The sequence below is a fragment of the Capricornis sumatraensis genome, chromosome 2 (assembly GCF_032405125.1).
Source record: "Capricornis sumatraensis isolate serow.1 chromosome 2, serow.2, whole genome shotgun sequence".
Taxonomy (NCBI): Eukaryota; Metazoa; Chordata; class Mammalia; order Artiodactyla; family Bovidae; genus Capricornis; species Capricornis sumatraensis.
The window spans coordinates 64,495,302-64,507,499 of NC_091070.1; the positions used below are offsets into that span (position 1 = coordinate 64,495,302).

General features: G+C 39.3%; 1 protein-coding gene and 1 pseudogene across 1 annotated transcript in view; one reads left to right on the forward strand and one right to left on the reverse strand.

Annotated features, from left to right (window-relative positions):
- The first annotated feature begins 3,893 nt into the window (after positions 1–3,893).
- TTBK2 (tau tubulin kinase 2) overlaps positions 3,894–12,198 on the forward strand; it is an 88,557-nt gene continuing 80,252 nt past the window's right edge. Inside the window, exon 1 of the mRNA XM_068966496.1 lies at positions 3,894–3,962. Within this exon, the coding sequence (XP_068822597.1) occupies positions 3,894–3,962 (69 nt within the window). The remainder of the gene's footprint in view (positions 3,963–12,198) is intronic.
- LOC138073848 (large ribosomal subunit protein eL27-like) lies at positions 6,004–6,417 on the reverse strand (annotated as a pseudogene).

Sequence of the window (12,198 nt, forward strand, 5' to 3'; positions counted from 1 at the left end):
CTTCTTCTCCCACCCTCAATCTTTCCCAGCATCAGGGTCTTTTCCAGTGAGTCAGCTCTTCACATCAAATGGACAGAGTATTGGAGCTTCAGCTTCAACATCAGTCCTTCCAATGAATATTCAGGATTAATTTCCTGTAGGATTGGCTGATTGGATCTCCTTGCTGTCTAAGGGACTCAACAGTATTAGCATGGTGCAAAAGTAATTGCGGTTTTGCATTGTTGATCTTTGTTGTTTGATTTTGAGATGCCTTCTTAAATGTAATTATGCTATATCTCATTTAAATGTGCATTTCTTACATTATGTTTTTTGCTAATGATTTATTCAGTTCAGTTCAGTAGTTCAGTCCTGTCCGACTCTTAGTGCCTCCATGAGCTGCAGCACACCAGCCCTCCCTGTCCAATACCAAATCCCAGAGCCCACCCAAACTCATGTCCATTGAGTCGGTGATGCCATCCAACCATCTCATCCTCTGTCATCCCCTTCTCCTCCTGCCCTCAATCTTTCCCAGCATCAAGGTCTTTTCAAATGAATCAGCTCTTCGCATCGTGTGGCCAAAGTATTGGAGTTTCAGCTTCAACATCAGACCTTCCAGTAAACACCCAGGACTGATCTCTTTTAGGATGGACTGGTTGGATCTCCTTGCAGTCCAAGGGACCCTCAAGAATCTTCTCCAACACCACAGTTCAAAAGCATCAATTTTTCGGCACTCAGCTTTCTTTATAGTCCCAACTCTCACAGCCATACATGACCACTGGGAAAACCATAGCCTTGACTAGACAGACCTTTGTTGGCAAAGTAAATGTCTCTGCTTTTGAATATGCTATCTAGGTTGGTCATAACTTTTCTTCCAAGGAGTAAGTGTCTTTTAATTTCATGGCTGCAGTCACCATCTGCAGTGATTTTGGAGCCCAGAAAAATAAAAGTCAGCCACTGTTTCCCCATCTATTTCCCATGAAGTGATGGGACCGGATGCCAGGATCTTAGTTTTCTGAATCTTGAGCTTAAGCCAACTTTTTCACTCTCCTCTTTCACTTTCACCAAGAGACTCTTTAGTTCCTCTTCACTTTCTGCCATAAGGGTGGTATCATCTGCATATCTGAGGTTATTGATATTTCTTCCGGCAATCTTGATGCCAGCTTGTGCTTCATCCAGCCCAGCATTTCTCATGATATACTCTGAAATAAGTTAGATAAGCAGGGTGACAATATACAGCCTTGATGTACTCCTTTTCCTATTTGGAACCAGTCTGTTGTTCCATGTCCAGTTCTAACTGTTGCTTCCTGACCTGCATACAGATTTTTCAAGAGGCAGGTCAGGTGGTCTGGTATTCCCATCTCTTTCAGAATTTTCCACAGTTTATTGTGATCCACACAGTCAAAGGCTTTGGCACAGTCAATAAAGCAGAAATAGATGTTTTTCTGGAACTCTTGCTTTTTCCATGATCCAGTGGATGTTGACAATTTGATCTCTGGTTCCTTTGCCTTTTCTAAAACCAGCTTGACCATCTGGAAGTTCATGGTTCACATATTGCTGCAGCCTGGCTTGGAGAATTTTGAGCATTACTTTACTACAATTGTAAGATGAGTGCAATTGTGCGGTAATTTGAGCATTCTTTGGCATTACATTTCTTTGAGATTGGAATGAAAACTGACCTTTTCCAGTCCTGTGGCCACTGCTGAGTTTACCAAATTTGCTGGCATATTGAGTGCAGCACTTTCACAGCATCATCTTTTAGAATTTGAAATAGCTCAACTGGGATTCCATCCCCTCCATTAGCTTTGTTCGTAGTGATGCTTCCTAAGGCCCACTTGACTTCACATTCCAGGATGTCTGGCTCTAGATGAGTGATCACACCATCGTGATTATCTGGGTCGTCAAGATGTTTTTTGTACAGTTCTTCTATGTATTCTTGTCACCTCTTCTTAATATCTTCTGCTTCTGTTAGGTCCATACCATTTCTGTCCTTTATTGTGCCTGTCTTTGCATGAAATGTTCCCTTGGGATCTCTAATTTTCTTGAAGAGATCTCTAGTCTTTCCCATTCTGTTCTTTTCCTCTATTTCTTTGCATTGATGGCTGAGAAAGGCTTTCTTATCTCTCCTTGCTATTCTTTGAAACTCTTCATTCAAATGGGAATATCTTTCCTTTTCTCCTTTGCTTTTCACTTCTCTTCTTTCCACAGCTATTTGTAAGGCCTCCTCAGACAGCCATTTTGGTTTTTTGCATTTCTTTTTCCTGGGGATGGTCTTGATCCCTGTCTCCTGTACAATGTCATGAACCTCTGTCCATAGTTCATCAGGCACTCTGTCAATCGGATCTAGTCCCTTAAATCTATTTCTCACTTCCACTGTATAATCATAAGGGATTTGATTTAGGTCATTCCTGAATGGTTTAGTGGTTCTCCCCACTTTCTTCAATTTAAGAGAGTTAAATGATTTATTATTTGGTGTTTATTTTGTATTTATTTTAGACTCTTTAAATGATGTTAGACAAAATGTGAATTTGAGCTCTTTTTAAATTTATGTTCAAAATGAGTCATAGAGCAGGGTAGACAGCTCACAACATCAACAGCACATTTGACCTAGCAACTGCTGATGAATGTACAGTGGTGGTTCAAGAAATTTTGCAAAGGTGACGAGAGCCTTGAAGATGAGGACATAGTGGCTGGCCATCGGAAGTTGACGTCAATAAATTGAGAGCCATCATCAGAACTGATCCTCTTAAATTCAAGCAAGAAGTTGCTGAAGTACTCAGCATTGACCATTCTATGGTCATTTGGCATTTGAAGCAAATTGGAATGGTGAAAAAGCTCAATGAGTGGGTCTCTCACGTTCATGAGCTGACTGCAAATCAAAAATTGTCATTTTACAGTGTCTCTGTTCTTTTATTCTACACAACGACATGAACTATTTTTCAATTGAATTGTGACGTGTGATGAATAGTGGATTTTATACTACAGCCAGCTTGGTGGTTGGTCCAAGAAACTCCAAAGCACTTCCCAAAGCCAAACTTGCACCACAGAAAGGTCATGGTCATTGTTTGGTGTCTGCTGCTTGTTTCTGATCCACTACAGCTTTCTGAATTCCAGCGAAGCCATTACATCTGAGAAGTATGTTCAACAAATTGAGGAGATGCACCAAAAACTGCAACACCTACAGCCAGTACTGGTCAACAGAATGGGCCCTGTTCTTCTCCATGATGATGCCTGACTGCACGTTGCACAATCAACGCTTCAAAAGTTGAACAAATTGGGCTACGAAGGTTTGCCTTATCTGCCATCTTCACCTGACCTCTCACCAGTGGCAACGGACTTCAGCTTCTTCAAAGTTTTCGACAACTTTTTCCAGGGAAAATGCTTCCACAGCCAGTAGGAGGCAGAAAATGCTTTCCAAGAGTTTGTTGATTCCTGAAGCACAGATTTTTACACTACAGGAATAAACCAACTTATTTCCCATTGACAAAAATGTGTTGATTGTAATGGATCCTATTTTGATTAAGAAAAATGTGTTTGAACCTAGATATAATGATTTAAAATTCATGATCTGAAATTAGAATTACTTTTGTACCAACAAAGAGTCCGACAGGACTGAGTGACTTCACTTTCAATATAATGCCTCTTTAATGTTTGGTTATTTCACTGGGCTCTGTAATGGAGAGGTAAGCACTTTTTTATATGCACTAAACAGATTTTAGAAGCGAGATTTGGGATTTCCCCCTTTCCAGCCAAGCCACCGAATTAATGTATAGAATTAGTAGTACTTCTGGGTGCTGGAATGTTTGTGTTAGTTAGTCCTGATATGCTGCTCCTGTTTCTTTTGTTTCAGGTTAAATGGAAACCACCCTTGGGAGCCGGATGCCTGTGTAGCCATTCTACCACATCAGTGAGTTGCAATGAGTGGAGGAGGAGAGCAGCCGGATATCCTCAGTGTTGGAATCCTGGTCAAAGAAAGATGGAAAGTAGTAAGTATACATCAGGAAAAGAGATGGGTGGGGTAGGGGGAAGGAGGAGGCTTTGGTATCTTGATAAAAGTAACATTTCATTAGGAAATAATGCATATAAAGCAGTTACTTTTATTTCTTTTCCTATAATTAGGTTTTGTTTATACCCTAATTGTTCTTCTTGCTCCTTCAGTTCAGTTCAGTTCAGTCGCTCAGTCGTGTCCGACTCTTTGCGACCCCATGAATCGCAGCACACCAGGCCTCCCTGTCCATCACCAACTCCCGGAGTTCACTCAGATTCATGTCCATCGAGTCAGTGATGCCATCCAGCCATCTCATCCTCTGTTGTCCCCTTCTCCTCCCGCCCCCAATCCCTCCCAGCATCTTGCTCCTTATAGTAATAAATTTTCCTAACCTCTAATAGCTACTATTGAGTAAGGTAAATAAAAGTATACTTAGGGAAAGAACAATTGAAAAAACTTCAGTGTAATGCCCTTTTTATTTTTTAACATTTTATTAAGGAAAATTGTTAAGTGTATGTTAAAATAGCATGACTGTTATAAAGAACCTCCAGGTACCCATGCCTCAGCTTAAACAGTTATAGATTGATAGTCAGTTTTGCTTCATCTCTTTAACCTCTCTCCTAAAATATTTTTAAATTGTTCTTTCTTATTTTTTTAATTATGAAAATATGATAACACATTTACAGGAGACGTGGAAAATACAGAGCAAAGTTACATATGGTCCCAGTATATATTACAGTCATTTGTTTTAAGTAGATAAATTAAGATTCTTAGTTGGAGTTTCAATATCAAACTCTCAGAAATTAATAGGATGACTGTACAGAGAAGTAGAATATAGTATACCTTAAAAACACTATAAACCAATTCAACACAATTAAGATTTATACAGTTTTCACACAACAGTAGGATACAAATTCTGTTGAAGTTCCCATTGACTATAAACTAGGAAACACTGGAATATAGCCAGAGACATAAGATCAGGTGCAGAAATTTCATGGTCTTAAAGGTATAGAAATCATACAGAATCTGTTCTCTTATTTCTGTGGATTTATTTTTGATAGTGATCACTATCAAGAGATATTTGAAAATAACCCACATATTTTCAAGTACAGTGTGACATTTACCAAGAGAGAACTTTAACTTAGCCTTTGAAAGCCTCAATAAAGTTAGAAGACTGAAAAACATAGAAGGTGATTGCAGAGAAGAAAGCATTTAAATGAGAAATTAATATCAGAGATACTTTTAAAAATCCCATGTATTTGGAAATTAAATATCCACTTTTAAATGAGGGGTATATCTAAGAAGCCATAACATGGAAAATTAGAAATATTTGTAATAGAATAAAAATGAAAAAACAATTTACCAGAATCTGTTGCATGCAGCTGAAGCTGCTAAATGCAGTTAAATATAATGTGGAGTCTTAAATAAGGTATGAAAACAAATAATGGACACGAGCATAAAATTTTGTGAAGATTTGAACAAAATCCATACTTTAGTTAATAATACTGTATCACTTGTTAACTTCCTGTGTTTTTTTAACAGCATAATATTTCTTAATATTCTCAGAATTAGATTAGAAGTTTCAAGCCTCATTCACATTTTTTTAACACTAAGGTAATAAACTTTCTAGACTTCTAGCAGTAATACTAGATGCCAAAATGTATGGAACTATATCAAAATTTTGAGTGAATATAAATTAGAAATCTAGCATTCTATCATACTGAGTCAGACAAGTGGAATCAAAATGTCATGAATTTTTTAGCTAGGCAAAAATTCATAAGTCTTCTAAAATATATGTATTATACATACTCTATATAGATTTATATATGTATATACAAAAGCTTTTCTACTATACTTTGCTTGAGAAAGAACATCAAAAAAAACAGGGAGTGATGGAGAAATGGGAAAACATACCAAATGAAATGGGAGCACTGAATATGAAATAGAAAAACTGAAACAAACTAGATAAAAGTAAAAGATCATCATAGAGTCCAGTTTTTGGTTTTTTTTTAAAAATATTTTTAATGACTGGGGCAGACCTAAAACCGCAGCTTCTGGAAGAACCATTTGTTCTTGCGAGTGTTGTTTGTGTCTCTCCCCAAAGTTGACCTTTGCCTCTCATGGAGCCCTGCGTTTGAGAGCGGATCTCTGAAGACGTCCTTGTTGACAACAGTTTTGTCCAAGGGGATATTCGGAGAGTACCTTGTCGTAATGAGGTGACTATAATTATAAACTTTCACAAAAGACTTGATCTTTGACCTCTTGGTGATTTTCTTCTTGCCCATGGAAGCTCTCACTTTGCAGGGATAGCGATCAATTCCAGCCACCAGAGCATGACTGTAGGGTCAGTCTGAGGTGCCATCATCAATATTCTTCACAACGACCGCTTTGTGTCCAGAGTAGCGACAGGCCAGGACCAGCACCACCTTACCAGGTTTCATGAACTTGCCCATTTAGGCAGCTACCACTCGGGACTACAGCAGAAAGCAAGAAAGGGCACTTCTGCTAACCTTTCACCCCAGGAAGCATGATCTCACTTCCCAGTTGTTTTTAAACATTAAAAACAGATCTCTCCCAAAATATTTTGAAGGAAATCTTTTACCTTACTTTTCTCTATGCACATAAAATGTAATCATCACATTCAGGAAAGCAGTGTCATTAATATCATTAGATATCCTTCCAACTTTCACATTTTCCTAATTGTTTTGTTAAGTTTTTTTAACAGTTGAATCACATCCAGGTGAAGTCTGGATATTTCAGTTGTTTGACATACTTAAGTTTCCTTTAATTTCTAAGTTCCTTTTTATCTTTCTTTTTTTCTTGCAGTTTATTTTTTGAAGAAACTAGGTTATTTGCCTGTAGAATTTTCCATAGTTTGGATTTTTTCTATTGTTTCCACATGGTGTTAATATGATTCTCTGTCTTGTGTATTTTATGTAAACTGTTGGTTATATAGAGAGACTTGATTAGATCTGACTTCAGGTTTGTTTATTGAGGTAGGGGCTTCCCCACCCCCCCCCCCCCATAAAGGGTACTGTTAACTTTGGATGGGAGGCACGTAATGTCTTATTGCCCATCATTTTGTTAACACTATTGATCATCATTGTCTAGGTCTGTTAATTCAAAGGGATGGCAGATTGGTGATATTCTGTCATTCCTTCATTCATTAGTTGAAGTACATCTATGAAGAGAAATTTTGCATCATTAACTATTTGATTACCCTGAGATATAGTTTGACTAGGAATACAGGATAAATGCTTGATTCTTTTTTAAATTTACCACTTTTCAAAGTAATAAATTGGTTCCGTAGCATCTTCTGATGCTAATGAGAATCAAACCCCATACCCACCAGAGATGCTTAGAGGGCACAAACATACCTTGTGTGCACCAGGACCCAGAGGCCCCACAGAGACTGAGGCATAACTGTGTTTGGATGTCTACTGAGGAGGTCACAGAAAACTAACCAGTCTGATCACATCGACCACAGCCTTGTCTAATTCAGTGAAACTATGAGCCATACCACGTAGGGCCACCCATATGGACGGGTCATGGTGGAGAATTCTGACAAAACACGGTTCACTGGAGAAGGGAATGGCAAACCACTTCAGTATTCTTTCTTTGAGAACCCCAAGAACAGTATGAAAAGGCAAAAAGATAGGACACTGAAAGATGAATTCCCTAGGTTGGTAGGTGCCCAATATGCTACTGGAGATCAGTGGAGAAATAAGTCCAGAAAGAATGAAGAGACAGAGCCAAAGCAAAAACAACACTCAGTTGTGGTTGCGACTGGTGATGGAAGTAAACTCTGATGCTGTAAAGAGTAATATTGTATAGGAACCTGGAATGTTAGGTCCATGAATCAAGGCAAATTGGAAGTGGTCAAACAGGAGATGGCAACAGTGAACATTGACATTTTAGGAATCAGTGAACTAAAATGGACTGGAATGGGTGAATTTAACTCAGATGACCATTATATCTACTACTGGGGGAAGAACGGAGTAGCCATCATAGTTAGCAAAAGAGTCCAGTCTTTTGGATGCAATCTCAAAAACAACAGAATGATCTCTGTTCATTTCCAAGGAAAACCATTCAGTGTCACAGTAATCCAAGTCTATGCCCTGACCAGTAATGCTGAGGAAGCTGAATTTGAACAGTTCTATGAAGACCTACAAGACCTCCTAAAACTAACACCCAAAAAGGATGTCCTTTTCGTTATAGGGGCCTGGAGTGCAACGGTAGGAAGTCAAGAAGTACCTGAAGTAATGGGCAAATTTGGCCTTGGAGTACAGAATGAAGCAGGGCAAAAGCTAACAGAGTTTTGCCAAGAGAATGCACTGGTCATAGCAAACACCGTCTTCCAACAACACAAGAGAAGACTCTATACATGGACATCATCAGATGGTCAACATTGAAAACAGATTGATTATATTCTTTGCAGCCAAAGAGAGAGAAGCTCTATATAGTCAGCAAAAAGAAGACTGGGAGCTGACTGTGGCTCTGATCATGACTCCTTATTGCCAAATTCAGACTTAATTGAAGAAAATAAGGAAAACCGCCAAACCATTTAGGTATGACCTAAATCAAATCCCTTATGACATTTGAAGTGACAAGTTGATTAAAGGGATTAGATCTGATAGATAGAGTGCTTGAAGAACTATGGATGGAGGTTGGTGATATTGTACAGGAGGCACTGATCAAAACCATCACCAAGGAAAAGAAATGCAAAAAGGCAAAATGGTTGTCTGAGGAGGCCTTGCAAACAGCTATGAAAAGAAAAGCGAAAGGCAATGGAGAAAAGGAAAGATACACCTATTTGAATGCAGAGTTCCAAAGAATAGCAAGGAGAGATAAGAAAGCCTTTCTCAGCCATCAATGCAAAAAAATAGAGGAAAACAATAGAATGGGAAAGACTAGAGATCTCTTCAAGAAAATTATAGATACCAAGGGAATATTTCATGCAAAGATGGGCTCAGTAAAGGACAGAAATAGTATAGACCTAACAGAAGCAGAAGATATTAAGAAGAGGTGGCAAGAATACACATAAGAACTATACAAAAAATATCTTCATGACCCAGATAATCACGATGGTGTGATCACCAGCCTACAGCCAGACATCCTGGAATGTGAAGTCAAGTGGGCCTTAGGAAGCATCACTACGAACAAAGCTAATGGAGGGGATGGAATTCCAGTTGAGCTATTTCAAATCCTAAAGGATGATGCTGTGAAAGTGCTGCACTCAATATGCCAGCAAATTTGGAAAACTCAGCAGTAGCCACAGGACTGGAAAAGGTCAGCTTTCATTCTAATCCCAAAGAAAGGCAATGCCAAAGAATGCTCAAACTACTGCACAATTGCACTTATCTCACATGCTAGTAAAGTAATGCTCAAAATTCTCCAAGCCAGGCTGCAGCAATATGTGAACCATGAACTTCCAGATGGTCAAGCTGGATTTAGAAAAGGTGGAGGAACCAGAGATCAAATTGCCAACATCCATCAGATCATGAAAAAAACAAGAGAGTTTCAGAAAAACATCTACTGCTTTATTGACTATGCCAAAGCCTTTGACTGTGTGGATCACAACAAACTGGAAAATTCTGAAAGAGATGGGAATACCAGACCGCCTGACCTGCCTCCTGAGAAATCTGTATGCAGGTCAAGAAGCAACAGTTAGAACTGGACATGGAACAACAGACTGGTTCCAAATAGGAAAAGGAGTACGTCAAGGCTGTGTATTGTCACCCTGCTTATTTAACTTACATGCATAGTACATCATGAGAAATGCTGAGCTGGAAGAAGCAAAGTTGGAATCATGATTGCCGGGAGAAATATCAATAACTTCAGATACGCAGATGACACTACCCTTATGGCAGATAGCGAAGAGCCTCTTGATGAAAGTGAAAGAGGAGAGTGAAAAAGTTGGCTTAAAACTCAGCATTCAGAAAACTAAGATCATGGCATCTGGTCCCATCACTTCATGGCAAATAGATGGGGAAACAATGGAAAAAGTGAAAGACTTTATTTTTCTGGACTCCAAAATTACTGCAGATGGTGACTTCATACATGAAATTAAAAGACGTTTGCTCCTTGGAAAAAAACCTATGACAAACCTAGACAATGTATTGAAAAGCAGAGACATGACTTTGCTGACAAAGGTCCGTCTAGTCAAAGCTATGGTTTTTCCAGTAGTCTTGTATGGATGTGAGAGTTGAACTATAAAGAAAGCTGAGTGCCAAAGAACTGATGCTTTTGAACTGTGGTGTTGGAGAAGACTCTTGAGAGTCCCTTGGACTGTAAGGAGATCCAACCAGTCCATCCGAAAGGAAATCAGTCCTGAATATTCATTGGAAGGACTGATGCTGAACCTGAAACTCCAATACTTTGGGCACCTGATGTGAAGAACTGACTCATTTGATAAGACCCTGATGCTGGGAAGGATTGAGGGCGGGAGGAGAAGGGGACAACAGAGGAAAAGATGGTTGGATGGCATCACCGACTCAATGGACGTGAGTTTGAGTAAACTCTGGGAGTTGGTGATGGACAAGGAGGCCTGGCGTGTTGTAGTCCATGGGGTCACAAAGAGTCGGACACGACTGAGTGACTGAACTGAACTGAAAGTGAAAGTGAAGTTGCTGTCGTGTCCGACTCTTTGCGACCCCGTGGACTGTAGCCCACCAGGCTCCTCCATCCATGGGATTCTCCAGGCAAGAATACTGGAGTTGGTTGCCATTTCCTTCTCCAGGGGATCTTCCCAATCCAGGGATCGAACCCAGGTCTCCCGCATTGCAGGCAGATGCTCTAACCTCTGAGCCATAAGGGAAACCCTGAAGTGAGCATCTTCTCAAAGTGACTAATGGAATTTTAAAAATTATCATTAAGAATTCATGGATTTAAGCATATTTCATGTGTTTCAGTCTGTTGTAGTTATCATTGCTATTGATGTTCAAATTGTCTCATTTGACTAAAGGGATTTCCTTCAAGTTGTCTCCTGAGTCTTTTTAACATGATTCTTATAGTCTTTTGATGGCTTCCTTGCCCTGGACTTGGAATCTGCTCTCTTTCTTCCAGTAAAGAAGCTATTTTTCTTTTAGATATATTTAAATATGTTTTATTGCTACCTGGTCTTCTGTTAACTAAAGTTTTGTTCCACTGGCAAGTTTAGCCAAGCTATTCAGTTGTTTCCATAGTCTGTCAACAGATTGCAAAAAGAAGATTATTCTTCTAGAAATAAAAATTTTGTTTTTATGGTACGGTGTTTTACTTATTAGGCAAAGCAGTAGACTTTGAAATTTTTCTTGAGTAAACAGGAAAGAACCTTGTCATCATTGTGGCTGGTGCAGGGAGATTCCAGCAGTTGGTAATCTTTAAGTCAGGCATGTGTGTGCTTTGGTGAGAGGTTTGTGTTAAGTGCTGTGGTAAAGGTTGGCCGTTCTCCATTAGACATATCAAAAGGTGACAAATGCAACTATGCCTGGCATAGTTGCTCTGTCCTGACAGTGAGAGCCAATATACATGTGGAGCATGTCTGCCAAATTTGAGTGACATAGTGGCCTCTTAGTAAAAAAAAAAAAAATTACAGGCTCATTGTTGAGGATGGTGTTTTGGTTATCTGTTATTCATTGAGTTGGCCAGAAGATTCATTTGGATTTTTCTGTTACAGCTTATGGAAAAACCCAAGTGAAGTTTTTGACCAATCTAGTAACAAACTGCATCAAAATTTAGAGGCTCAAAACAATCATTTATTTTTATCACAGTCTTATGGATTAGGAGTTAACTAGATGGTTTTTATTTCTTACCCATGTGGCAACTAGCAAGCTTGAGCATTCAAGGGGCCACCTCCAAATGACTTCTTTAATGCCTTGGGGTCCCTAGTTCCCTTAACCCCAAGCTGCTGGCCCATTTTCTAGGACCTCTCTTCAGGGCTGTGTTCTGTGTAGCTATTCAGTGCCTCTGAGAGGAGGGTAAATGGTGCTGAGAGAACTGGGCTCTGGTGGCCTGTCCCTCCTCCAGCCTCCTCGCAGACACATCTCAGTCTGGTTCCAGAGGAAATTTCAGTTGGTAAAAAATGTTAAGGATTTAAAACATCTTCAAATGATTGCCTTAGAATTAGAACAGATCTGGTCGTTGAGAGTTATATGTGGGAAGTGAAGCTTCAGATAACTGTGTCTTTTATGTTTCTGATGCTGGCTGTAGACCTAATTTTAAAATTGTTTGTGGCTGAAATAAATTCAGTACTT